Source organism: Phaenicophaeus curvirostris, chromosome 17 (genome assembly GCF_032191515.1).
Source record: "Phaenicophaeus curvirostris isolate KB17595 chromosome 17, BPBGC_Pcur_1.0, whole genome shotgun sequence".
Classification (NCBI taxonomy): Eukaryota; Metazoa; Chordata; class Aves; order Cuculiformes; family Cuculidae; genus Phaenicophaeus; species Phaenicophaeus curvirostris.
In genome coordinates, this window is record NC_091408.1 from 1,103,731 (window position 1) to 1,130,522 (window position 26,792).

At 52.4% G+C, this 26,792-nt stretch overlaps 3 protein-coding genes across 5 annotated transcripts; all 3 read right to left on the reverse strand.

Moving 5' to 3' along the window:
- On the reverse strand, positions 1 to 6,587 carry LOC138728018 (glutathione S-transferase theta-1). Of its 2 annotated transcripts, XM_069870979.1 has the most exons (6): positions 6,446 to 6,587; positions 6,331 to 6,372; positions 4,033 to 4,120; positions 2,807 to 2,957; positions 660 to 836; positions 1 to 466 (listed from the first exon to the last, which is right to left on the reverse strand). In XM_069870979.1, exons 1-6 carry the CDS (start codon positions 6,555 to 6,557, stop codon positions 266 to 268), a joined length of 771 nt encoding a protein of 256 aa, XP_069727080.1. In that variant the 5' UTR covers positions 6,558 to 6,587; the 3' UTR covers positions 1 to 265. The 2 variants fall into 2 exon arrangements, with proteins under 2 accessions (XP_069727080.1, XP_069727081.1); XM_069870980.1 differs by lacking the exon at positions 6,331 to 6,372 and having other exon boundaries at positions 2 to 466.
- Positions 6,588 to 8,335: 1,748 nt separating this feature from the next.
- On the reverse strand, positions 8,336 to 16,228 carry LOC138727854 (glutathione S-transferase theta-1-like). 2 transcript variants are annotated; one of them, XM_069870668.1, is made up of 5 exons: positions 16,077 to 16,228; positions 12,810 to 12,897; positions 12,255 to 12,405; positions 11,511 to 11,687; positions 8,382 to 10,969 (listed from the first exon to the last, which is right to left on the reverse strand). In XM_069870668.1, exons 1-5 carry the CDS (start codon positions 16,198 to 16,200, stop codon positions 10,769 to 10,771), a joined length of 741 nt encoding a protein of 246 aa, XP_069726769.1. In that variant the 5' UTR covers positions 16,201 to 16,228; the 3' UTR covers positions 8,382 to 10,768. The 2 variants fall into 2 exon arrangements, with proteins under 2 accessions (XP_069726770.1, XP_069726769.1); XM_069870669.1 differs by lacking the exons at positions 11,511 to 11,687; positions 12,255 to 12,405 and having other exon boundaries at positions 8,336 to 10,969.
- A 797-nt stretch (positions 16,229 to 17,025) lies between these two features.
- On the reverse strand, positions 17,026 to 26,234 carry DDX51 (DEAD-box helicase 51). Its single transcript, XM_069870667.1, has 16 exons — positions 26,159 to 26,234; positions 25,690 to 26,036; positions 25,053 to 25,291; positions 24,776 to 24,926; positions 23,974 to 24,119; positions 23,542 to 23,613; positions 23,256 to 23,362; positions 22,617 to 22,725; positions 21,989 to 22,131; positions 21,201 to 21,399; positions 20,469 to 20,584; positions 20,260 to 20,376; positions 19,349 to 19,450; positions 18,818 to 18,881; positions 18,476 to 18,610; positions 17,026 to 17,641 (listed from the first exon to the last, which is right to left on the reverse strand). The coding sequence occupies exons 1-16, from the start codon at positions 26,179 to 26,181 to the stop codon at positions 17,615 to 17,617; spliced, it is 2,097 nt and encodes a 698-aa protein (XP_069726768.1). The 5' UTR covers positions 26,182 to 26,234; the 3' UTR covers positions 17,026 to 17,614.
- Between the last annotated feature and the right edge of the window lie 558 nt (positions 26,235 to 26,792).

Sequence of the window (26,792 nt, forward strand, 5' to 3'; positions counted from 1 at the left end):
TACTATTTGCAACGCTATCATCTCTGAGAAGAATTGACACTTAAACAAACCCCAGATGCACATGTTAAGTGACCTGTAGGGCCTCAGCCTGCTGTCGAAATTTAACATTTCAGGTCTGAAACCCTTTCCAGCTTTCACCCCCAAAGAAACAGCCTGTGATTTCTGTGTTCAAATGACAGTGCTCTTCCCAGCTAGACACAGAACTGGAGGTCAGAGAAGAAGTTAAAAAGCACAAGGGCAGGAAAAAACGCTAAGATAGGTTAATTCATTTCAACATCTTCATCAACACAGGTGCTAGATGCTCTTTCAGCTGTGGATCGATTTGAATGTTGCTCAGTTCTTTGATATTGAGGATCATCTCATGGGCCTGGTAGAACAGCTCCTTCCCCACGGCCTCCTCCACCCGCCTGCGCCACTCCATCAGCCTAGGTCTGTCTTCAAAGATGTCACAACCAACTCCAACGGGCTGCAGAGATGGAGAGAGCAACAGTGAGGCACCCGGCAGTCACTTCTTCACTACAGCGACAGCCACCAGAAGTGTCACAGAAAAATAAAAAGAAGAGCTCCTAAAGGAGCACTGGAAAGGAGGGAACCCCTCCTTGCCCAGCAGCATCTCTTTCCCGTGTGCCTAGTCTTCCTCACCACACTCAAGCACTCACTTGCATCAGCTCCACAACGGCCACAAGATCTGCCAGAGAGATCTCACTCCCAATGATAAAATCCTTGTCCTGCAGAAACCTCTCCTCAAATTGCTTCAGGGAAGTGGAGAGCCCTTCCATAACCTCCTGGAGCTTCTCGGAGGGCAGCGGCTGTCCTGTGAAGAGGGGAATCAGCACCTGCGGAGAGAAGAGACTTCTGGCTGCGGTCGCCCATCTTCTCCTGGATCTGGTGGTAGTCATTTAAGTTACACCCCAAGAACTACTCATTATCGTCAGTGACCCTGCAGCAGAGCCATAGGAGGGGCACGGACTGCTGCAGTTCCAAGCAGCTCACGGACACGGAGCACACAAAGCAGTCCCAGGCGGCTGATCTGCCGAGACGGGAGCCTCCCACTAACAGGCACCGATGTGCAGAATGAAATCATTTGAACAGCCCCTGCGTGCCCAGCAGCCCCACCAACGGGGCACAGGAGGCAGGCAGACAGCAAGCAGCTGCCTGGGCTGCGGGGTGGTGGCTGTGGGACTGGGATGCATCCACACTGGCTGGAGCGGCAGGAACGGCTTCCTCTGCGTGACAGTGGCCAGCTAGGCTGGGAGTGGCCACGGACCAGCTTTACAGCAACCTTTCTGTGGCCTCTCGAGCAGCTTTCTTAAAACCACTAGAATTTTTTCCAGAGCAATCATACAAGTGCAGCCCTTGTCTCCTGGACTTGCTGGCACAGGGGCTGTTGCCTTTCTACAAGGTTTGTCCCCACTCACAGAGGTGCACACAGCGTCCAAGCCCACAGTTCCACAACTGAGCTGCTCTGCCTTCCACAGCTAAGGGAGTGGGCTGCTTCAATATTCAACAATTCAAGCTGGGATTGCTTAATCTGAGCAAGGATTTTTTGCCAAGTACATGTGGAATCTATTTTATCAGAAAATTCAGGGCCAGTTATCTTCCTAAGTGGTTCCAGTTATGCACAATGGGATCTCTGGGTAGAGACACTTGAAATAGCACCTTCTTCCTTTTCTGTATCTCAGGACATTCCATCTTCTCCCAGGTATGGCTGATGTGCCTCCTGTTACATGGTGGCTTTATACATTTCCCTGTTTTCAAGAATTCTGAGGACTTTTTCTGCATTGGGGCTATCTCAGCAACAGCAGCAATGAGTTGGATTTCTTCCCTTGGAGTGCTGCAATAACAGCCTGCAGAGACTGGAAGGAACCGCTTCTTGTATGAATCTGACTCATATTTTAATTGCTTCTCTGCGTTCTCCAGCCAAAAATTCAAATAAAATCCAATTTTTGTCAATAAATCAAAAAGCCAAATGAGTCCCTATATGCTTTGTTAGGCACAAACAAGGGCAAACTTTACACAGGAAGAATGCGGCTCTTCCCTGTTTACTGGCAACTCCAGTTTCATCTGCAGTTCCAGCCCACAGCTGGACTTGCAGAGATACGTTTGCACCTGGGTCTCTCCAAGGAGAGCTGCACTAACTTCTGGTGAGCTGGCTGAAAAGACGTGTCCAGCAAAATCATCTGATATGAAATGATTTTCTGCCTCAGGGTGATTATTAATTTTACTTAAACGTAACTTGATCTGAGCACACTGAATAAAGAAATCCCGCCGTTCCCTGCCTCTGCTCTGCCTGTCCCACAGCCCGTTTCCGGGAAGTACCTAAGCAGGATGGAAGCAGAAGGCTCCTCTGGATTTCCACCCTGACGAGGCTGCAGGGACTTCTTGTATGGACAAAGCAAGCCCTTCTGCTTCCAGCAACAAAGCATGCGCTCGCCAACCCCCCAGACTTCATGGTCGCACCCTGCACAGCTGTGCAGGGATGGGGAGGCCCTTGGAGGCAAGACCCAGTCTGTTACACGCTTGCTGAGGAACCCAGGCAATGGAAGCCTGTTGGGCTTCAAAGACCTTCTGCACAAGACCTACTGTAAGGCAAAAACCAAAACCACCAAAGCTGCTTTTGCCAGATCCGGACTCTAAGCAATTAGGAATTAGGACCAGTTCCCTCTCTGACAGGTCCTTTCAGCTAGGGACAGCACAGGGTTGCTATTTCAGTGTGAAACTCCCTCTGAACTGGGGTTGTTTAAATGCTCCATATTCTGCCAGGAAAACATCACTTAACCCGCGTTTCAATATTCAGTCTCCTTACCTTGATCCACATGGTTTTAGGAGCATTAGCCCGGATGTTTGCATGGTGCCATGAGAGGTATTCATCGACCTGCGCCCGTTTTCGTATGTCCGATGGGTACCAGTGGTCGGGAGTGTTGTACTTGCGGCTCAGATACAGCAGAATGGCAGTGCTGCTCCGGCGTTAACCAGGGAAAAGAAAGGGGGCAGGGAGTGATGATGCAGAATGCTTTCACCTAAGCTCCCTCTCCTGCCCCTTCTGATCTTGCTGCTTCCACTCAGAAGCATTCAGAGCGGTCTAGGGACCGCGTCTAAGGCATGGTGACTGCAGAGATGGCATTTCAGCACCTTAGTTCCCATGAAAACTTCCACCTGCTGAAAAAGCACAGCGCTGCTCTACAGTGAGGAGCCAGGCAGCACTGGGACAAACAAATGATAACCCCCCGTGATCATCTGTCAGCAACGTTAACCCACCCTGTTCCTCGACTGCTCTGACCCCTCTCTGCGAGAGCGGTGCGTGTTCACGCTCCTGTGGGACGTGAAACTCTCCAATGGGTTACGCTGTCACTTGGTCAGATCTACCTCTAGCCCACAGCCTCCACTGAAGCCCGCGGAAATCCCAGCAAGGAGAGCCCGGACAACCTTTTAGTGTTTGTCCAGATGTTTATACTTTCACTAAATGGCAGAAGACAGATGGAAAAACATCTTAGTCATCTGCAACAATACGTGGGCTGCTACTGCAGGAGGAATTTCTATAGAAAATCTTGTGCTGACAAAACTGAAGGAAATGCAGATCCTCCTACTAGGCTGATACTCCTATAGTTCAGTTATTTCAGTATTATGATACCATTAACCAGTCACCTTATTAATCTCATAATGTAAAACCTAAGTTTTGTCTCTGTAGGACTTTGCTTGGCATTTATGATTAATTCAGATAAACACTATTTTTCCTCAGGGTAAAAGGGATTTTTTTTTTTGTAAGCTTTAATCATTTCCCAGAGATGTTTATTAATCCCATTTTGAGGTAAGTGCATTCAGGGTAAGACCAAAAAGTTAAGTCAGCTGATTTGTTTACATTCTGAAAGATAATTCAAACAGAAAATGGAAACAGAGCAGATGTTGTTACACTATTAAAAACAACCACATGTTCATAAAAGCTGCAATCCTTAATCATTCTGCGGAAATAACAGCTCCTAAACACTGCACAGATCACTGGTGCCCAGGGTGGTCTAAGGACTGAGCTCTTACCATTCTGCTAGGGTGAAGTCCCCGTCCTTCAGCGCTGGTACTTTCTTCAAGAGGCTGGCTTTGCCGGCTCCCTCGCTGTTCGATGGCCCTAAGGACACGAGCAGAGCCAGGCAGCATCGTCAGGAGGGGGAGGAAGAAAGGGCTTCTTAGGAACAAGAGACAGACACTAAGTGCAAGTTAAGCCTAATGATTTAGAAACCTGAATATAAAAAAAACCCTAAACCCAAAGATCAAGCCAGCAGGCGGACTACCAGGACAAGGTGCCTTACGCCCATGATTTAGATCACAAAAATCGCGATGCAAGTTTGTCTAAATCTACTGTTGTGGAAGGAGTTGCTGCAGAAGGGGCTCGGTCCTGTGCTTTCAGAAGGGCTCCAAAGGGTCATTGCACCTGATGGGACCAACACGTCGTTACAGCAGGCGGGAGGGCGGGTCAGTGTCTGTCACCGACTGCAGCACAGCCTGCGCACGGCCCCTTGTTTGCTTTGGCTCACACGGGGTCTTTGCACACAGACATAAAAGCCTGCGCCGAGACCCTGCGGCTGAGCTGGAACCGTTAACGGCCTCTGAGTGAACACAAACTCCAGGTTGCTTGCTTCATCGAGACCTACTGCTTACTGTACAAAACCAGAAATCAGTATTTGTATTTGCCCTTTAGCAGAGTTTAAGCTTGCGCCTCTCTTCCAGCAAGCAGAGCCAGCCTTTTGGTTTGTGGTATTAGGTGGCCCATCTTCATCACTCCTGAGATGCTGACGTGACTTACGGTGCTGTTGAATCTGGTGTCATTTGTTCCTGGTGTCCCCCTGGCTACGGACACACACCCCACACGCACTGCCGGGCTCCAGCAGTGACTTTAACAAGCAGAGCAGACGCTGTCGAAGAGCAGGGCAGGCTGCACGCAGGAGGAATCTCGAGCGTCAGGGAAGCAGATCCACCCACGGGTAAAGAGGGCAGGGGACAAGATTTCACCGAAGCACAAAAGGGAAAATAAATCAGCCTATTTGCCAATCACACCCCTGGCTAATTGCATCCCCAGCCAAGGATTTCCGAGTACTACACTTTGCCTTAAGCAAAGCAGTAACAATTTACCAGGATAGTTCACTATGGAAATGGGCATGAGCCACCTCCCACAGCCGGACAAGTCTGAACAGCTGAGGGGCTCTGCCGTGTCCCCGTTCCCGGAGCACTCCTGCCTGGCACTGACTAATTCCCTAGAAATGGCTAGAGAAACATTCCTCGGGGATCCACAAAAATAGCTGCAGCACAGCTCACAGCTCCGAGACCACTCTGGGAATGAGCTGTGTGGCCAAACCATTGTACCAGGTGCCTCAGCAGAGTGTGTGCTTGAACGGACTGGACATGGCTTGAGAGGACACTGCTCTGAGACCACCAGCAAACCTCCTCTGAGCTCTGCGCCTCCACATCCTGCTCACAAAAGGTGATCCAGATGACCTTCATGGTTGCACTACGTGACCTTCACAGTCCCTTTCCACCCAAGCTGTTCCACCATTCTATGCTCTCCTGCTGCCACAGCTTCAACGCGGCGTCGGCGTCCAAGTGTCCCACATGTCCTCCTTCAGCTGAGACGGAGCCTCCCCAAACAAGGGCTGGAGGGGATGCTCCAATGACTGGAAGTTCTCCTCTGGTTCCCCACAGGAACACTCCAGTAACTCAGCTCCCGGAGCAGCAGCAGCCATGACGGGAGGTGGTGGGACAGGCGCGGGCTCCTCCACCGGGGCGGCCAAGGGGCTCTCCTGGGACCACGGGAGCAAACGGCCCCATGGGCCACAACACCAGGAACTGGAGGGTCGCATTCCCAGCCTGACAGCCTGGACCCCAGGGAATGGGGGGGGCACAGACCCCTGGAAAGGGGGACACACACACCCCCCCTTTCCCAGCCTGAAACCATGAACACGCTGGAACAGGGAGTAGGGGACACCTTCCCCAGCCTGAAAACACAGATCCCCAGGAAATGGGGGGGGGCACGGACCCCTGAGACTGGGGGGTGGGGGTGGTGTACACCTTTCTCAGCCTGAAAACACAGACCCCTTGGAATTCGGAGGACAGGGACCCCTTGGGATGGGGGGGGCGGGGGGGGGGCACTTTTCCCAGTCTGCAATCACGGATCCCTTGGAATTCTGGGGACAGGGACCCCCGGGAACGGGGCGGGGGGGGGGGGCACCTTTCCCAGCCCGCAATCACGGACCCTCGGGAATTCGGGGGACAGGGACCCCCGGGAATTGGGGGGGGGCACCTCTCCCAGCCCGCAGCCGCGTCCCCGGGCGGTTCGGGTCTCACCTGGGCCGCCGGTGTCCGCCGCGGCGCCGCCCAGCACGGAGCCTGCCGAGAGCCGAGAGCGGCGCTGAGCGCGGGGCGGCCCGGGCCGGGGACACCCCGCGCCCCCCGCACCCACCTTTGAACAGCTCCACCGCCTTCAGCTCGAACGGGATGTTGTTGGCGCGGGCGAAGATGTAGATGGAGCGGCAGGGCTGCGAGAGCAGGTCCAGGTACAGCTCCAGCCCCATCCCGGGAGGCGGCGGCGGCCGCTCACAGACCCGCCCGGCCCCGCCCGGCCCCGCGCAGCCGGGAGGGGGGAAAGGGCCCCGGGGACGGGGACGGGGCCGCCCCGAGGGGACAGAGGGCAGGGCAGCGTCTGCGGCTGACGGAGGGGAGAGGGAGGGGAGGTCTGAGGCGGGAATGTTTGGCTGTGAGGGCGGGGGGATTGACTTCCAGCCAAGTGCGGCTGCCCCATCCCTGGAGGGGCTCGAGGCCCGGCTGGACGCGGCTGGAGCCCCTCATAGAAATCATAGAAACATAGAAAAAACAGGTTGGAAGAGACCCACCGGATCATCGAGTCCAACCATTCCCATCAATCACTAACCCGTGTCCCTCAGCACCTCATCCACCCGTGCCTTAAACCCCCCCAGGGAAGGGGACTCAACCCCCTCCCTGGGCAGCCTCGGACAGGGACCAATCACCCTTTCCATGAAATTTTTTTTCCTAATGTCCAGCCTGACCCTCCCCTGGTGGAGCTTGAGGCCATTAAAGGGATCCCTGCCCAGGGCTGGGAGCAGACGGGCTGCGAGGGCCCTTCCAACCCAAAACCTTCCAGGACCCTGAGAAAATGCCAGAGGAGCCCAGAGAGCCCTTCGTGGCAGGGAGGCACGGCCGGGGGCACCAGGGACCCCACCCAGAGGTCAGGCAGCCCTGGCTGCGCCGGGGCCTGCTTGGCACGCGAGGATAGCGTACGAGTTATGGCAACGGGAGAGATGGTAAATCACCAGCCTCAAAAGGGAGGCGGGTGCGGGAGCAGGGGCTCAGGGCCTGCTTTCCCCCAGCATCCCACCACGCCTCTCCCAGGGAGACACTCGTGTTCCTCATGTGGCCCCACAAGGATGTGTCTCACCACAAACCGGGCCCTTGCGTAACATCTCCCAGCCAGCGTTAATCTCACATCGCCAGATCTCAGTATGGTTTTCAGGGTTTTCAGTTTGGAAGATAATTGTCTGGTCACATCGTCTCTGCCCAGCGCTGCAAGGTGACACCACGAAGCAGGACGTCTCTGCAGGCGCTACCCCTGCACAACCAGTCACATTACTTCCCTTTCTCCCAGGTCTTTGTCATTTCACATTTCTGTGCAAGCAGAAAGAAGTTAAGAAACTTAGGCTGAACTCGGGCCCTCGCCCGGAGCCCGTAGTGTTTGGCAGCTGTGTGGTTTGTGGAGGGTGACGTGCTGGTTGAGTGCAGGGACTGCTGGGACTCTGTAAGACAGAGCAGCTGAGCCACTCGGAGCAAAGTCACCCCCAGTCAAACCCACCTCGGCTCAGCTGACACCTTTTTATCAGCACTCTGCCAGAGAGCTCGCGTGACACGCACAAATCCTTGGAAAGAGACACAGGGTCCTCAGGGAAAGGGAGCTGCAGGATCAGCTGATCTTGTGTAAAAGTCTGGATGCTGAGCTGGGAGCTCATTGATGGGATAAATTACAAACTGGAACACTTTCAGGTGCATCATTTTATACCGCTTTGCCAAGCATCTGCTCTGAAAACTCCTTAGCAATGGGGCATTGCTGTTAGAGTGGTCCATCTGCCCGAGCCTGGCACACAAGCTGCATCTCAGCGTGAAGTACCGAGTCCGCTGCACCCTGCTCTTTTTTTCAGAGGCATTGTTCAGCTTTGGAACTGCACAATAAGATTTTTCCAGTGTCTTGGCCAGACCAGGGCACAGGGCTGTGAACACCCGTCAGTTCCCCTCAGCACAGCTTGCCCTCCAGAGCACCTGCGTGCACCAACACGGTGGGGACGAAGGGTCTGAGAATCGTGGCAGGTGCTTGAGTTCTTGTCAAACTCCTGCAGTGCAAAGAAATCTTAAGTGCCAAGGGAGTGGGGAAAAGGAGTGCCAGTGTGTCTCCGCACAGGTAATAGCCTGAGAGGTCTTTGTGCTTCAAATTGGCTGCATGTCCCTCCTCTGCGATATCACTGAAAAAAGGTTGTTGATCTCAGCGGTGGGTAGCAAAATCAGCAGTGTGGGTTCACTGTGCTCATTTATTTATGGTTCAATTGATCCGTTGGTCCTATCTGGACTTCAAAGGTCTTTTCATGTGTCTCCAGGAAATGTTCTTTCTTTAAGTTTTTCTCCAGTTTGCTGACAGCCCACACAACCAAAGAAGGAATTTTATCTGTCATGCTATATGGCATTTGATTGCCTTATTCCTGGCTCTAGGCTAGTGCTTCTAGACTGTATCTTCATTTGGCTCTAGCACCTCAAAGACTGTTTTTCTTCCCTGTACTTTCTCTATCAGCTTTTTGGGAACAGGAACACCACAATAATAGTGCATTAAGTTTTGCAGTTTATTTCTTAATCGTTTATAAAATGTCTCAAGCTGTGCATCTTTTTTTAAATATTCCTCCCATTTGTGTATCCCAGCTTCATTTCACTCTAGAAATCACAGTCTCTCACACATTTCCAAATAGACCCTGGCAAGAATTAAGGAGATTGACTCCCAACAACACATTAAACCATCACTAGAGGTGCAACCCCTCTCCACATTCAGGAGAAAGGGGAGCAGGCACCAAACAGACCTTGCACCGAGGCAGGCAGAACTCTTGCACAAGCTGCTGGGTTTTGGCAGGCGGCTCTTGGGGAGCTCAGCCTCGGAGCCAGGACCAGCCGTGCCCAAACGACACAAACGAACCAAATGGGGGAGGTGGAGGGACAGCAGAAGGCAAAGTACAAGGACGAGATACCTTATCTCCACGATTTAGAGTGAAAAAAACAGCAAGGCAGATTTATCTGTTGCACAGCTCTGTTTCCAGGGTTAATCCAAGGGGTTACTCCAGGGAGGGGTTTGTCCTGTATGCGTAGAAAGGCTCCAAATGCCACAGGTCCCTGCTCACAGCTCCATGGGCAGCGAACCCACAGCTGCGAGAGACCGAGCAGACGTAGCAGAGTCTGGGAAAAACAATCTAAAGCCTCCTCCTGCCACCACAACCGTGCTGGAGTGGGGCAGCAGCCGATCTGGGTGCTCACCCCTTGTGACCCTGGCAGTGGAGGAGCGCCAGGCACTGCACTTGAAACACACCTCCGACTTGTTTTTGAAGGCACTGTGGTTGCAAGAGCACACAGTGGGTGATGCTGAAGGAACTCGTGCATTATTCAAACAAGCAGAAAATTGGCCTGAGACTCTTACATGGAGCCCTTGTGCTGCAAGTATCACGAGAAAAAAAATAAGAGAGACACTTTATTTGCTTTGGCTCACGAATAGTTTTGCATGCCCAGCTGTCTCAAGACTGCGCAGGGAGATGCGTGTCAGGAAGGGCTCCACTACCAACCCCAGTCGAGGTCTGCCAAGATTAGCACTCTAGAGATTAAGCTCTTGGTTTTGATGGTTTCTCTGCTTGAACAGAAGCTGAGTGAGGAATTTGTCATGCTGGTAGGAGGAGGTTTGCTCTCTACAAAAAAGGCAGAAGTTGGAGCTCGGGACTGGGGAAGGCAGGCAGAACACAAACGTGCTGATGGAGAGAGCGCGGCGAGGCTGGGTGGCCTCGGCGAGGCAGCGAAGGGAGGACCTGCTGGAGCCCAGCGGCGTGCAGCGGCCCGGCTGGCGGCTGTGGGACTGCGCAGGGCACAGGGGGAAGGAAGTGGTTGCCAATAAGGTGTAAACAGGCTGTTTTCTCGAGGCATGGCAGGCAGCCACTTCCTTCCAAATCCTGTTTACAAATCCAAACAGAGCTACAACACGTGGCAAGCATAACCACTAAACACACGGAACATTAACTGCGTTGAGGCACCGCTCAGCCCCACGCACTCCGCTCACCTCGGGCTGGCCAGCACAGCACAGATTTTTCCTTATCTGAGACAGATCTGTCCTGCCACACCCTCAGGAAACGTTTCTGTAGTGCTGTGACCTGGAAAACCCAAACAAGGATGGAAAGAGCAGTTCTGCCTGGCCCCAGCTCCCACACGGACTGAACTGCCTCTGTCCTCAAGCAGATTCAGTGGTGTTGGAGCAAGAAAGAAAAGGGCTACAGCTCACATACCTGTAGTGGACAAGAGGGGAAAGCAGCTCAGCCTAAGATGTAGTTTTTTTCCCTTCTAAGTTATGGAAAGGCTATCATTGAAGTGCATTTTGCGGAATGGTGCTTCTCAGTGATTTTTTAGAAGAAATGCTGACATTCTATCAAAAAAGCCTGCACGGAATAATCCATTTTACTTTGAGTATAACCCCCTAATAAACCTAGCCGGCCTGCTTTAGGAGCTGGTGCTTGAACTGCTCCAGCAGTTCGGGTGCGATCTTATCAGCGGTCAAGTTCTTGCTGTTCAAGATGCCTTCATGGGCTTCCTGGAAGAGCTGCTTCCCCACCGCTTCTTCCACCCGCCTGCGCCACTCGGCCAGCTTCGGCCTGTCCTCAAAGAGGTCGTAGCCAGCGCCCACAGGCTGCAGAGACAGAGAGCACCACGAGTGAGAAACGCCACGTCTGCCAGTGACGGGAGCAGAGTGAAGCACGGATACGCTTTTGGCTCAAGGCAGGAGACAGCTGTCACTTTAGGTGGAGATCATCTCTGGCTCCAAGCTCAGAGGAAGCAAGCGGCGTCATCCTGGGCAGCTGCTGTCCCCTGGGATGTGCAGTGACAGCACCGCCGCGGGCAGCACAAGGAGCGCCCTGCGTGGAACACGGAGCCCCGTGCACACCAGCACATCTCTTCCAAATACCTGTACCTTCTCTGCCTAGTTTGGAACTTGTCTTTTTTTTTGAGGAATTTTGCCGATTCTGCTCTAGAAAGAACTGTCTCACCAAAGCAGCTGTTGCCTGGCAAACTCAATTACGGTCAGAGTCCAAAAGGAACAAGATTTAACCCCTCTACAGAGTGAGCTGCAGAGAGAAAGATCAGCCACTACCGAGGTGCTGCATCCACCCCGTGGCCGGGCCAGCCCACATCCCAGCTCCCACCTCCAACAGGCTGAGGTTGATGCTCACCTGCATGAGCTCCACCAGTGCCACAAGGTCTGCCAGGGAGACCTCGCTGCCTGCGATGAAGGGCTTGTCCTGCAAGAATTTCTCCTCAAACTGCTTCAGGACAACGTTCAGCTCTTCAGTAATGCCTTCCAGTTTCTCCGGAGGAAGGGGCTGCCCTGTGAGCAGAGGCAGCAGCACCTGGCAGGGAGAAGAAATTAGTTGCTTTTTACATGTTGCCCTCCAAACTTAGCCCACACCCTCTCACTGCCGCCTCCCGAGGATCCCTCACCAGCCACACATGAGAACAACTGGCTGTGCTCATCTCCTTTGGCAGATTAACATTAATATCAGTCATTAATTCCTGCCTGTCTTGCCTCCTCCCTAGGAAGTCTGAACTTCCAGCCACGAGAGTCTCCTCAAGGGAAAGCTGCATCATCTGCAAGCAACTGCGTTCTCTTTTCCAGTGGGAGGTTCATTCTTTCCAGGAAGCCGGGCAGCATGAGCCGTGTCTGGCGTTAGCTGCTCACCCAGGACAAGCTTGCTCTGACTCTCAGTGTGTGCACAGAGCCGTGGCTGCAGCATGAAGCGTTCCGTCCACTTCAGGCTGGCTCGGCTGAGCAGACACAGTAATTCCAGATCTACTTCTGTTCCTGTCTGTTACCTGGCTTCTGTGTTTGCTTAGAAATGCCCTGCACACAGGGATAGCTCCCGGGCCATCGCACTCGCAGCTCTTAGCACTTTGGTTTTGGTGGCCAGGGGTCTTACCTTAGTTAAGAAGAACTTGCTCCCCTTCCCGCGGATGTTGGCGTGTTGCCACGACAGGTACTCATCAACCCTGGCCCTCTTCTGCAGGTCAGATGGGTACCAGTGATCCGGAGTCTTGAATTTCCGTACCAGGTACAGGAGGATTGCGATGCTGCCCAGAGAGCAAGACAGACCAGTGAGCTGATCATCTGCAGCTGAAATGCCCCATCCTTTCTTCTTCCCCCAGATTTTGCACTGCTGGGCCAGCAGCAATAAACCCCCTGATCTAAGTCACACAGGACACACAACTGCCCGCGAGGCGCAGCACACGACAGTTTGTGCTTGCCTGATGGCAAATATCTGCTATGTCAGCCCAGCGAGACAGACGTGGCCCTGCTGAGAGGACCCAGGCTTCTCTTGAAAGGCAGGTTTATGTTATGTCAAGTGGAACAGATAGGGAGGAGGTGAAGCACCTCCTGGGCTGGAGGCCCAGCAGAGCCCACGCAGCGTGCCAGCACAATGCAGACATCAGGATACACGGTCCTGCAGGGGGGTGTGAGTTTATCTGAGCCTCACCTCTCCGCTAGCGTGAAAGAACCATCCTTCAGCGCGGGCACCTTCATCAGGGCATTCACCTTCCGGAACTCCTCTGTCTTGTGCTGCCCTGCAGAGGGGAAGGAGAAGTTTTACTTGGCAATGATGCTCAGGATCTCTCTGCAAACACCAGAGGAGCCTGTGGGGACCACCTGGCCTCTAGATCCTGGTTTGGTTGTACAAATAGAGTCTTGTTTAAGTTTAGAAACAACCAAAAAGTGCCACTGGGTAGATACCGGGTTTGCCTTATGATGTCAGCTCACTTGCTTATTGCCTGCGTACCAGAAGAACCTCTTGATGGAGGCTGGAATGGTTCAGAGTCCTTTCATACCCACAGTGCTTGCCAACTCAGGGCTCTATCAGCACTAAACTCCTACCTGGAGATTCCATCCTGTGCAACCCCAGAGCAAAGATCAAGAGCTCTGGAGGAAAGGGAGCTTAGTAACACAAACACGAACCATAAGGACAGTGAGAATGCAAGGGATATGTTTTTCTTTTCTGGGAGATAACATCATTTATCTTCAACTCTCCTTTTAGTCCTCAGATGAAAACAGGTTTTTGTGATCCCATATAAATCCACGGGTATTCTATTACAAATACATCAACTGGCTCTCTCTGGGTTTTGCATATCCTTTATCAGAGTATATGGGTAACTTTTAGGCAGAGAAAAACTAGGGAACAAAAACAAAGAACAAAACAGGAGAAGGAGCCGTGTTTGTCTGAGGTCTCGGTGTGCTTTGTTACTGCTGAACCCGGCCCAGAAGCCCCGACTCCTTCGTGCCAGCCTTTACCAGCCCCTGGCTCCAGTCACACGTGTATCTCTCTATTCAAGCTTTTCCGATGTCAAACCCTGTGCCACATCCTGCTATGTGAGACACCTCATAATCTTTCTGCCACAGGAGATGCTCTGGAAGTGGTTTTATTTTTCCCTGTACTTGGTAAACCTGATTTGAGACTATTCCTGCCACTTGGCTCACTGCTCGTATCCCCCACCCTCTTTCCAAAAGACATCGGCATTTCCTACAGATTCCAGGTCCTCAGCCGTCCCTGGGGTGCTGTGTGATTTCTAGCCATTCTTGCTCTTCCTACCCCTTTCCTTGAGACGCATTCAACCCCCCAGCTCATATCTCACTGTCGGTTCCCTCTCGGTCCTTCTGCACGGCACGGTGACTGGCGCCGGGGCAGCGAGGCCATCGCAGCGTGTGCCCAGCAGCAGCAATTACCTCCTGCCTAGACAGGGTGGAAGGACGGCGCAGGACACTGCAATCGGTGCACAGCGAGGCCCGCAGGGAACACCCAGCGACCAAACCACAGCCGGAGGTTTCTTTAAGTCTCCAGCTGGAGCCGCTTTTGTTCCTTTATCAGTTTCAGCCCCAGGAGCCTTCTCTTCTTCCTTCGTTTTAAAGCATTACCTACCCAATGCATCAGCTCAGTTTCAAATCAGCCGAGCTCTGGAAAGGCTGAAGGATAGTTTTTACCAGCTCTAGTTGTGAAGAAAGGAGATGGGGATCTTTGGGCATCCTTTGGTGGAAACAGACACCTCTTGGGTGAGCTCCTACCAATCGTCAGTTGTTTTTAACACAAACTAAGCCACCTTCCCTTCTCTGTTTCTCAGTGTTCGGATCCCTGGTGTCTCCGCTGCCTGCGCTGTCTTTGCAAACCTGTCAACCCTCGTAGTGCCCGCAGACAGCTCGACCCGAGGGGATCCCCAAAGCCATCGGGCTGTCCTGCCCCACCTGTACAGGGGGACATCAGCAAGCTCTGCACACGACGACCCTTCCCAAGGGGGTGTTAACCCCTGCTAGGAAGATAAAGCTGCTCTCCAGCAACCACTGCTGCTCACTGGAGCACAAAGTTGTCTAAGGAAGCTGAATTAGAGAGCGAGAACCACACACCTCACTGTCCTTGCCCGTATGTGAGCATCCATCACTGCTGCTTTTTGTCTCCCATCTAAATGGGGAATGGCCTCAGATCTACCCCATGTTGAGCATTTCACACAGAATCTCACACAGAATCACACGGAATCACCAGGTTGGAAGAGACCCACTGGATCATCGAGTCCAACCATTCCCATCAATCACTAACCCATGTCCCTCAGCTCCTTGTCCACCCGTCCCTTAAACCCCTCCAGGGAAGGTGACTCAACCCCCTCCCTGGGCAGCCTGGTCCAATGCCCAATGACCCTTTCCGTCGATATTTTTTTCCTGGAGTTAACTCCATCTCCCACCACTCTCTGGGCCCTCCAGCCAACCAGTTTTCCCCCCAGGAGAGTGTGCGCCTGGCCAGCCCAGAGGTGACAGTTTCCAAAGCAGAATGCTGGGAGAAACTGTGTCAAAGGCTTTGCTGAAGTCCAGGAAGATCCATCCACAGCCTTCCCCTCATCCAGCAGCCGAGTCACTTTATCATAGAAGGCGATCAGGTTAGTTTGGCAAGAGCTGCCCTTCGTGAATCCTGCCTTTCCTCCCAGGAAAAGTCCTTTCTGCAGAGACACATTTTTAGGTGGAGTAGGACGGGTGTCAAAGATGTCATCACCACAGTGGAATGGGTTGGGTGGGAAGGGACCTCAGAGCCCATCTGGCCCTGGGCAGGGACACCTCCCACGGATCAGAGGCTCCAGCTCCATCCAGCCTGGCCTGGATCCCCTCCAGGGACGGGGCAGCCACCACTCTGCTGGAAGCCACCCTCCCCACCCACACAGGAAAATATTTCTGCCTAAAATCTCATCTCAAGCTCCCCTGAAAACCATCCCCCCCGTGCTCCCCCTGCCCTCCCTGACCCAGAGCCCCCTCCCCAGCTCTCCCGGAGCCCCTTCCAGCTGCTCTCCCGCACCCTTGCAGAGTGGAAGGCACCAAGGCTGTGACTTAAAAATTCAGGGTTTCCTCAGGAAACCAGGGTTTGTTGTTTTTGCATCCCGAGGAGCCCCGGCAGCCGGGGGCACAGCCCGAGGGGGGAACGAGGGATGGGACTGTCACCCGGAGAGGGGAGAGGAGAGGGGAGGGGAGAGAGGAAGGAGAGGGGAGGGGAGGAGGGAGAGGAGAGAGGGGAGCAGGGAAAGAGGAGAAGCGAGGGGGGAAAGAGGGGAGCAAGGGGAGAGCGTGGGGTGAGGGAGAAGCTTGGGGCGATGGGGGAGCCCGGGGGGCAGGGAAGAGGCTGAGGGGAGAGCGGGGAGTTTGGGAAGCTCGGAGCCCGGGGTGCGGGGGAGCCCGGGGTGCGGGGGAAGGGGCAGGTCGGGGTCCCCCCCGCGCTCACCCTTCATCAGCTCCACGCGCTTGAACTCGAAGGGGATGTCGTTGGCGCGGGCGAAGATGTAGAGCGCCCGGCAGGGCTGCGAGAGCAGGTCCAGGTACAGCTCCAGCCCCAGCCCCAGCCCCATCGCGACCGCAGCGCCGCTCCCCGCCGGGGCAGCACCGGCACCGCCACCGGGGCGGAGCCTCCGCCGCCCCAGCCCCGCCCGGGCCCCCTCCGCCCCGCCCGCACCGGGGACACGGGCTCCATCCCTCCCTCCCTCCGGGACCGGGGCACGAGGGGCTCCCTCCATCCCTCCGGGACCGGGGGTGTCAGGGCCCCCAGGGCTCTCTCCCCACCAGGGCCGGGGGGATCGAGGCTCCCTCCGTCTCCCCAGGACCGGGGCTCCCTCCATCCCTTTGGGACCGGGGCTCTCGGGGCGGGCAGGGCTGTGCCCGCTGGTTTCGGGGGGCGGGGGGTCCCTTCTCCGTGCCCGGCTGGGCGGACGGGCACACGGGGAGTTTCTATTCCTGCTGCTCCAGCCCCAGCAGAGACACCCGGGCTGCAGAAAAGGGCTGGAGAAGGACAGGCAGGAGCCACGCGCTGCTCCTTCTCGGTGAGCTGCACCCAGCCCTCCCTTGCCCCAGGAACTGAGCACGGCGGCTGCTGGACGCTTACTCTGTTTCACAAAGTCGGGAGCCAGAGCGATTCCCACTGCGGCTCTTGGTGGGCAGCGGCTGCAGCTGCGCCGCAGCTTTAAATCTTCTGCCAGGGGCAGCTAAAAATACGAGCGGCATGTGTCAAACCCAGATCGATGGCTTGTGGCGATCCTGGTGACACCCGTACGTTCATATCAGACGTTCCAGGCTGCATTAACACCCACCTAACACTTAATAATCCCTCCCGTTCCCACTGGTACTGAATGCTGGAAGGAAACGCAGGCAAGATAATAACAAGAAAAGTACAACACTACAGAGAAATCCTTTCAGCGCTATTTCCATCCCTGCACCCAGAAATCTTTATCAGACACTGTTTTAAAAATATATATAGTATTTATGCAAAAGTTACAGTTCCTTCAGCCTGGGCAGCTTTTCAATAGGCTTCTGCTAGAGGCACTGTAGAGGGGTCTGTGCGTGTGCAGACGCAGCTGCCTGTGCAGTAAGACAGAACCATGAGCTGTTCTGGTTTGGAGGCAGGAGGGCACAGCCCTCACCTCAGGCAAGCAGCGGTTCCATCAGGCCCAGGCTCAGGAGCTGTGTGCGGCTCTTCTCTTCACTGGCAGTGGTTTTACATAAGCCAGCAGGACATGATACAAAGTCCTCTTCAAGATAACTACATCTTGATTTTTTTTAAAACCAGTAACTGGACTCTGTTTGCAGAGTCCTTGAAAGGCAGATGAGACCCGGACTAACTGACTTCAGATATGATAAGGTCGAGGAGCCAACCGTTCAGCCCTATCCAGGGGCCATGTCTCACTGTCACCGTGCTGGGTAGCAGCCCATGACCGATCCCACTCAGCAGCTTCAGTGCCACGGAACACGACCTTCTTGGCATCTATTCATTCAGGCTCGTCTCTGTGCTCGCTCGTTCTGTTCAAAATTAAAGTCGAGAAGGTGACTGAAGATGCCCTTGTCTCAGTCGCACAGAGGGACTTCAGGGAGCAATGCGGCAACCTAATAATTGTTTCTGCCCCAGTCCTCCAACACTGCTAGTCTGCAACTCAAACCCATCATTCTTCAAGGACAGATGTTTATTGGGATCTCTAATTAAAGAGCAGAACACTTGTCCAAATCCCACAGCTCAGAAGGTCTATGATGGATCCCTAGTCGACCCATCAGGCGAGTTAAATGCTACCTGGCTTTCGCCCGAGAGCTCTCAGCCTTCCCACCCATGTATAAAGGAGGGCCCTGCACAAAAAGTTTTCCTGACCTGCAATCCCCACCTTGCCATCAGCATGGCTGCCAATTACAGTCTTAAAATTCTGTAGTGACAAGGTCTAATTTCTGCATTTTGCTTGCCTTCCTCTGAGTAGCTGCCAGTATCCCAGCTCCAGAGGTAAAGGGAAGGCAGAATAGAAAAGGAAATACCACAAATCATAGAATCATTTAGGTTGGAAAGGACCTTTTTGATCATCGAGTCAAACCATAAACCTCACGCTGCCAACTCCACCACTAAACCCTGTCCCCAGGCACCACATCCACACATCTTTTAAATACCTCCAGGGATGCTGCCTACCTTCAAAGAGAGCCTCTTTCTCCCCTCCCCACCCTTTCTAAGTATTTCACAATGATGCACCCAACAACGCTACCTTCATATGGAAATGGAAAGGTCTCAGCTCTCACCAATACTTGTGCCAGTCACGAGCTGTGACCGCAAGTGCAAGTTATAGTTTGATTTTTCACTTTATTCCCCGTTTCAATTACCTTGACTGTCTTCTCAAGCTTACACAGAGCTGCCTCATATTGTTGCACCAACGGCTTTAAGGAGTTGCCCTTCACCGGGTGCTTCTTCATGTCCTGGATGCCGGCATCCTTCAACATCCGCAGAAATCTACGCTCCTGCAGAACGAAGTAGAGACGGGAGATGAGACACCCTGCCAGCCAGGAAAGGAGCACCTTGAGCAACACGCTACCTGGTCAGGAGATGATCCAGGTTTGCAAGTACAAAGCTCATTTAACTGGAAAAGGGGGGAAGCAGCAAGAGCCTTATCTTCCTTATGTCCCTGCACACATCCTTATCAAATGGGTGCCACACCAACAACATACCTGAATTCTAAGGACCAAGCTGAAAGCTACACCCACTTTTCCTGCACGAGCTGTTCTTCCAACTCTGAAAACAGAAAAGGTAGTGTCAAGTCAGTTTATCCACACCATTATCAGCTCTAAGAGTCTGACTCTGAAATTCTCCAGATTTACAAAAGCCCGATTCCTGTTTTTTCGAGGCTAGCACAGCAGGACTAGCCGGGTGTTACAAAGGATGAACATTGCCAGGGCTCGTTCACAGCTGCTGAGCTGCTGCAGTTTTCTGAACATCTGCATCCAATACTCAGCGTTGCCCAGGACAGGAGGATTCCTGGTCCTGTAACACACCTTTTCTACAATAGGTGCGAGTTCTCTGGTGCAATCCTGCATCGCTCTGGTGATGCTACAGGCTGCATTTTGGTTAGACAGCTATTTTCACATTAAAGTATGCAAAAATTCCAAAGCTAAAAACCTTTTCAAGTGCCTGTCACCTTTGCTAAATATTTCTAAGCAAACCAAACTCAAATATCTTCCTTTTGTTCCTGGTTGTCTTACCTGTGAACGTATGTCCTGATGAACTGAGGCGCATCATAGTTTATGACATAATTCACTCCTTGAACGTCGATCCCTCGTGCAGTAGCATCTGTGCTGATTAACCTGGTTGTAAACATATACACAGCCGTTTTCAGCTAACACCTCTCACGCTGCACACGCAAGTCAAACAAGAGAACGCAGCACAGCTCCTGCTAATCTCTGTTCAACCTGGGCAGCCCCTGATCTCCGAGGATGACAGCAGCGTCGTAAGCCACTCCCTACTGTCGCTGGCATTACTGGCTGCCCGCAGACCTCCAAGCATCGCTACAGGTTTGTCACCTACTGCAAGAAAAGTTACTGGGTGCTTCCAGGTTCTCCAAGCATGTGACTCTAAGCCAGATTTGGACCAAACATCGGGTTTGGATAAAAAGAAAATCCAGAAAATAAACGTTGACTTCTTCCTCTAAGGAACTTCCACAGCCACAATCCCATACAGCTACCGAAATCACAAAGCAAATCAAACGCACGGACAGCTCACTGCATGCCAGTCTGATCAGGGATTGCTTTGGCAGGAAGCACTAATACTACATGTGGTTCTAGCACCAACACCCATTTTCTTCCAGCAGGTGTGGGATGCCAAGCACACACATTACATTTCAGATTTTCAGAACTGTGGGTGGTTTGGGCAACTGTTACATTTACTGCCTGATATAAAATAACACACAGACATGCGGATTACAGCCAGATTAGAACAGGCCGAGTTACATGCAGGGTACACAACTCGGAAGTCACAAGTCAAAGTCTCACAGCCACTCTGCCCGCTCTGTTTTACAGAGGATCCCGGTCACCTGTGCTCTTGGTTCTAACTCGCTTCTCAGACAGGAAATAGCCTATGCTGAAAGACATGCAGGAAACTCATTTAGAATGCTCACAGTTGTATTTTTCCTTGTTCAAATTCCTTCATGGTTCTCTGTCTCTCCTTCGGAGCTAACCGAGAAGAAAATTCAGCCACAGTGACTCCACCAAAGGCTTGAACCAGCAGGAACAATCTGTAGGTAAGCGGGACAGAACTGGTCACTTCACTGCCTCTGTAACATTACGTGACCAATACCGGCTGTAGGGATCCCATCAGCCTACTCACCTGTGGGAAGCTTCCCTGGAGTTTGTAAAGCACAACACGCGGGTAAACTTCATTGTCAGCATGAAATGCAAGAGGAGCAAAGGCTTGGAATTCAGGTCACAAGGCACGTAACATTGCTGCAGTCAACAGGGAAGAAATTCAGAGAGAGAAGTTACTTCTTGCCAAGGCTTTCTGCTCTGAAACCCACCACCCTTCCATGACATACAGAGCCTTGGATGCTTTGCAACTAATAGCAGCAAAACCAGACTCCCCAACACCACCCGCTTCAGAACAGGGATACAGCACAAGGTGGAGACAGGAGACATGTGCTGTCCCGATGCTCTCGCTTCTCCACAGCAAGTAACAACAGGCACCGCCTCCGCGTCTACAGGGTGACCTGCGCCAACATGCCTTGAAAGGCATGTTATACACATGGACAGCTGGGAAGTCTCCTATGTTGCTTCAGATCTCCACTCCCTACTGCTGATAAACTTAATCATGCATGAAGAGAGTTTAATTTAAAAAAAAAAATCCAGTCTTAACCAAATGAACACTAAGTAATGAGGAAAGAAATGCACAAAGGTAGAAAACTCTGAGTCATAAATGCTCCCAAAGCCACTTTCGCCCTGCACCTCTGCAGTGCAAAGAATCATAGGGAAGACATTATTCGTTTAAAGGTTAAAACCGTAACTATATATTTCAGAGTTAAACAAATCTTCAAGTATAATTTGTTCAGGAGAATTAATGTCATACCGTTAGCCCCTCAGGGAGTGTGTACTTCTTATCGGTATCATGTTCAGTCTCTGCTCCACCTCCAAGTGTTTTTTTCTCCGAATAGACAGAGGTGAAGAGGCGAGGCTGGAATAAGTCCAGCTGCTGCAGTTTCTCTGGGTCCTGGGTCAGCGTGGCGGAAAACAGCAGTTTCTGTAAGGGTATCCGAGGACAGCAGGAGCTGAAACAAAGAGCACGCAGAAAGTGAGCTTTGAGGACGTGGCAAGGGAGTCCTTCCACAAATGCATTCAGATGATGCCATGAGAGAAGAAATTAAGTCTTTGTGATACTCTCCACGCTTTGGGCCTTTCCTATAGTTTTTTCCCCACCCTTATTTACAGTGCAGTTCACAGACAGAACTGTTCAGTGCTCCCAACCAACTGCACAACCCACAGCTGTTACCCCTGCACATATCCGTGCATCCTAGCTACCCGTGTCCTCATTCTAGTTGCTTCCTTCCTTGGTTGCTGCTCTCAGTTTCTAACACACCTCTGCCATGCTGTACGAAAACAGCAGCTGCAGATCAGGTAGTTTGAGAGTTTTCCTTCCAATCCATTACTCATCTTGCCACAGGGCATCCCTAGAGTTACTGTGCAAATGAATCACTTCAAGCTTTGCAAAAGCAGCCGCCTTCCCTTCGGCAGATGTTTCTCAGGGTAAGCGAGCTTTGGGAGTGCCCGTCTGGGAGTCCCGGGAAGCAGGGCAGCGGCACCTCTGATAGGTGCTGGTGTCTGTGTTATCAGTTCCAAGAAATGCATGTGACAACTTACCTGGCTGCTGTTACAGGCCCTGGTTTGGTCCTCTGAAAAAGCGTGTTGGAGCCAGAGTCATCTGCTTGGAACGCAGCTGTGACAATTTGGTTCAGACAGTTCTGGTGCATGTCATCGATCATACGATCAGCTTCATCTACGATCTGAACTCACAAGGACGAAAGACATTACTTTTAAATACTGTCTAGCATTAAGCAGCTTTTATTTTCCTTTTGTAATATGATCATTATGAAAGGAAGGCAGAAGTTTCTACCCCCAGAACTGAAATTTGCTTTTATTTCAGTGACTCAGTAACCAGACTGACATTCGAACTACTCATGTTTTCATTTGTGCATAAATCCATGTCTCTGAATAAGAGATAAAACTCTCCACGTCCTAAACAAGGTCGCAACTACGTCTCTACACAGACTCACAGACTGAAAATTCACCCTGACCTTGACTGGTAAGGCTTTGTTCCATGTTTGTGCTTGCAAGAGATTAAGAGAGAAAGGGAAGTGGGTGGTGGATGCTTGGGTGTCACGAGTTGGAATAAACACCTCATCTGGAGACCGGCTGCCTGAGTGATCTGGAGTGCAGATCAGGCCTGTGCAACAGGCACTAAGGTGGGAGACCTGGGGAGTTGACTCACCAGGAAGCGAAGTTGCGTCAGGCTGAACCCTGGTGTCTGGTTAATATGATCCGTGAGCCGGCCTGGTGTAGCCACAACAATATCGGCCAGGCTGCAGTAGCCGGTCACTCTGAAAGAACAAGCAGCCCATCAGTAATTTTCTCCCCACATTATAACGCATGTAACAGATCCTTGGTCAGCAGCCCTTAAGGTTTTCCTACCATTCAATTAACTGAGAAATAAAATTCAAATATGTGCTTTACTATGGAGAACTTGCACGGAGGCAGCGCTGGACACTACACTCTGTTCTCCGCTGTGCCGCCTCATTTTAAAGAGGAGGTGTCCTTTTTCGTTGCTCTTAAGAAAAGCTTAGTTGCAGCAAAATCCCACAATAATCATTTGTACCTGTGAGTACAAGGTAAACATTTGTATTCTACTCAGCTGGTGAAGAACCCCCAAAATCTAGTGAAACAATCACCAAAAAGCAGTAGGAGCAGGCAGTCTGGCAAAGACAGAACAAGCAGTTTCTACCACATAAACTCACTATCCAAAATCATTATTGCACTACGGCGTGATGCAACAGCCTACATCTTGACCTGTGCTTACTGAGACTAAATAGTTTACAATCTATAAACCTTATCAAGAGACCTTTTAACATACTTTTTCTGGACGAGCGTCTCCTGCTCCTTTGCAAAAGGCTTCTGGCCAGTAATCAAAACGACCTTCAGACCCGTCCCGTCAGTGTAAATGTTGAACACTTTACTCACCTGCAAAAAGATGGGCCTTGTTAGCCACAACAAGATCAGTTCAGATGACACTTCCCCATTGTGCTAACAACATTGAATTCCCTGACCGGTCTTCCCCTGGCTTCACCGAGCAGGCAAGCAAAGCGCTGCCTTTGGTCTCAGTGCAGCTCTGCTCAGAGAGAAGGTGCAGAGCCACATACCTGCTGTGCCAGCTCTTTGGTGGGCAGAACAACCAGAGCTCGAACTTGGCAAACAACTCGATCAAGCAGAACCTGCCAAAACAAAGGCTGAATGAGTCCCTGAAAGCAGTGGGGAGAGATGGGGGTTCTTCTAACCTAGTGAGAGGAGATGGGCTTCACACATCCTCCTGGAGTCTTATGTTTTCATTTTACTCCCCCTCCACCCTCCCAACTCCTCATGCTATGCCTGTTGTCTGAGAAAAGGAGCGGGACGCTGAAATGAAGTGGACTTAGCACCCTGAGACAGCCCCCTTGGGCAAGCCCCAAGCTAAAAATCTGCTCCTTTGCAGTCACAAAGTCCTCCCTTTTTGACCTACTTCTAAGTTCAGGTTTTGCTTGAACTAAAGCAACCCCTCATTTTCCCTACAGATATTTTGCTGGGGGTGAACTCACCTGTACTATGGGTATGACAAAAGACAGGGTTTTACCACTGCCAGTAGGTGCCGAGACGCAGATGTCTTTGGGGCGGTATCCTCCCGGCCCCACCAGGTACCCGCTGGACGCGCTCTGCAGAATGGCAGGAATCACCTCTGCCTGAACTGAACAAAAACGGAAACAAGTATTGACTACAGAGTTAACTGGGCTCAAACCAGTGCACCAGAAAAGCAGTTATCTGCAATGAATCCACCTCCACATCTGTGCTGTTGGTGCTATAGACCTAAGAGAGGAAGATATCAAACCCAGTTGTTAATAGAGATGCTACCTGGCTTTACCTGATTCTTGTTTAGCTTAGCAATGAATAGAGACATTTCTCTCTCCAAGGATTCTGCTTGGCTAGTACCTTACTGTGTCAAATACTGTTTTCAACTCATATCTGTCTTGTCCTGATTTTAAGATGGCACTGGGCAGCTTTAAAACCTATGAATATTTGTCTGTGAGCATCTTTTATCTGAAGTACAAACTGCTCTTACAAAAACACCAAACATGCAACATGGTCTTATCTACCAAGGAGCAAAACACACAACTCCAATGGGCTCTGGAGTCACTTGAGTTCGTTACAGGAGAACACACAAGGACTGAAGCAAACAGTCCTGTACAGACAACAGCTCTGGCTGCCATATATGAACTCCATCCTTTCCCAGGAGATGCGTTAAACTCAATTTTGTTCTGTATTTTCCTTCATAAAACACACAGCGACAGACTGCAGGAACTATATCACTCAATTCAGAAAGACACAAAAGCATGATCAAGGTACCTGGAAAAAATGACTCTATCCCGTTCATTTGCAGCTTTTTCAACAGCCTGGGATGAATTCCTGGGACTTCTGTGATTGGAACTAGATTATCCTTGATCCGTTTTTGCACCAGTTTGGGTTGAGCAAGCCACTGTGGTAAGAAGGGTTGAACCTGAGGGGAGGGAAAGGAGAACAACAAAGCATTTCTGCCATCAAACAGGCAATAACATACATAAAATAAGCTGGTAAGGAAGCCTGCTCCTTCCTGACCATCACCCGATGCAGTCGAGGCGGTTACCTTCTGCACTGGCCGGATGTCGTAGTCCCCAAGAACCGCCAGACTGGAGGCTGGAGGATTTGTCTCTTCCTTCGAGGCTGCTAAGGACTCCTTTGTGCTTTCCATTCCTTCAGCTCTTTCACTATCCTCTTTCTTCCTCGTTTCAGGTCCCTCTGTTTCCTCATCCCTCTTTTTCCTTTTAGGAGACTTATTTTTAAGATTGCTTCTGTTTTCCTGTTGATTGACATCCTCTCCAGAATCTGGAATTTGGATAACACGAACAAAAAGCTACGGGTCAGAATGTGCTACAGAAAAGGGATGTAGGGAACGTTTTACAGTATAGAACTTAACTTGCAAGCTCCTCTTTCTTCCTGAATCCAAGTGCAAAAGCCAAACATCCTTTCATTAACATGGAAGCAACTGAAGACTAAGATTATATGCTTTCCTCCTTCCCTTACACTAAACTCTTCCTCAGGGTTTGCAGTAGAGGGCTTTCCCTAAAAACTGAACTAATTTGGGAACACATTAAGCTGAGAAACCTGAAATTTACCCTGAGGGAAGTTCAGCAAGTTGCTCCAAGGGCACCCTGTGCCTGCTCCTCCCTTGAGAACTGTCGATCACAATGAACCAACACCCCACGGTCCCAGTTCACCATTACCTGCTTCCAATTTTCTCTTACATCCTTTTTTCTTCTTGGATGAAGCGTCACCATCTGCTGCCTCCTCGGCGCCCGCCCTTTCTTCGGAAGAGCCCCGAGGCTGCCGTTTCTTCTTCAGCTGCTCCTGCCCCTGCGCGCAGGGCTGCCCTTCGCTCTCCCCTTTCCTCTTTCCGTCCCCGGGAACGGCTCCTCTGGGCCGCTCGCTCTCCCCTCCCTCGGGCTGCGCCTCCTGCTGCTGCTTCTTCAGCTGCCGGGCCCTCGCCTGCTGCCGCAGCCGCTCCAGCAGGACCCGGGCCCGCTCCTCCGCCTCGGCGCCCTCGTCCCGCTCCTCCTCCTCCCCGGAGTACCTGCAACAGCCCACACAGAACCCCATCGGGCACCCGCGCTGGAGCCCGCGGGGCACGCGGGGGCGCGGCTCCCGCACCCGGCGCGGGGCCCGGGGGAGCAGCGGCCCCGGGACAGGCGGTACCTCTGGATGCAGAACAGCGCCATGGCCGCGCCGCGAGGGCGCACGGCGATGGCGTCACTGGGCGCGCGACGCAGAAGCCTCGAGGAGGCGCGCGGTGATGACGTCGAGAGGCGCGCGGGACCGAAGCCTCGAGAAGGCGCGCGAGGGGTGACGTCACAGGGCGGAAGCCTCGAGAAAGCGCGGGAAGGAGGGCGGGGAGCGCGCGGCCGCGCCTGAGGGAGCCGTGAGCGCCGCCCCCGCGCCTTCTCTAACCCCTCCAGGCGCCGGGACTCGCCCCCGCTCCGGGCGGCCTCCCCGAGAGTGATTTCTACCCGCTGTCCCCGCTAAACCTCCCCCGGCGGCGTGAGGCGGCTCCGTCTCATCCTGGGGCCTTTCACCGGAGAGAAGGGCCCAGCACCCGCCGCCCTACGCCCCCCTTCGGGGAAGCCGCGATGAAGTCTCTCCTCAGCCTCCTCTCAACCCCAGGTGCCTCAGCTGCTCCTCGTAACATTTGTTCTCCAGACCCTGCCCCAGCTCTGTTGCTCTTCTCAGGACACGGTGCCACCAGGCAGCTTTCCAGCCGCTCTTCCTCAAGCCTAGAGCCTGAGAACAGGTGTTTCAGTCAGAACAGCCGATGTCTGTCTGTGGAGCAGGC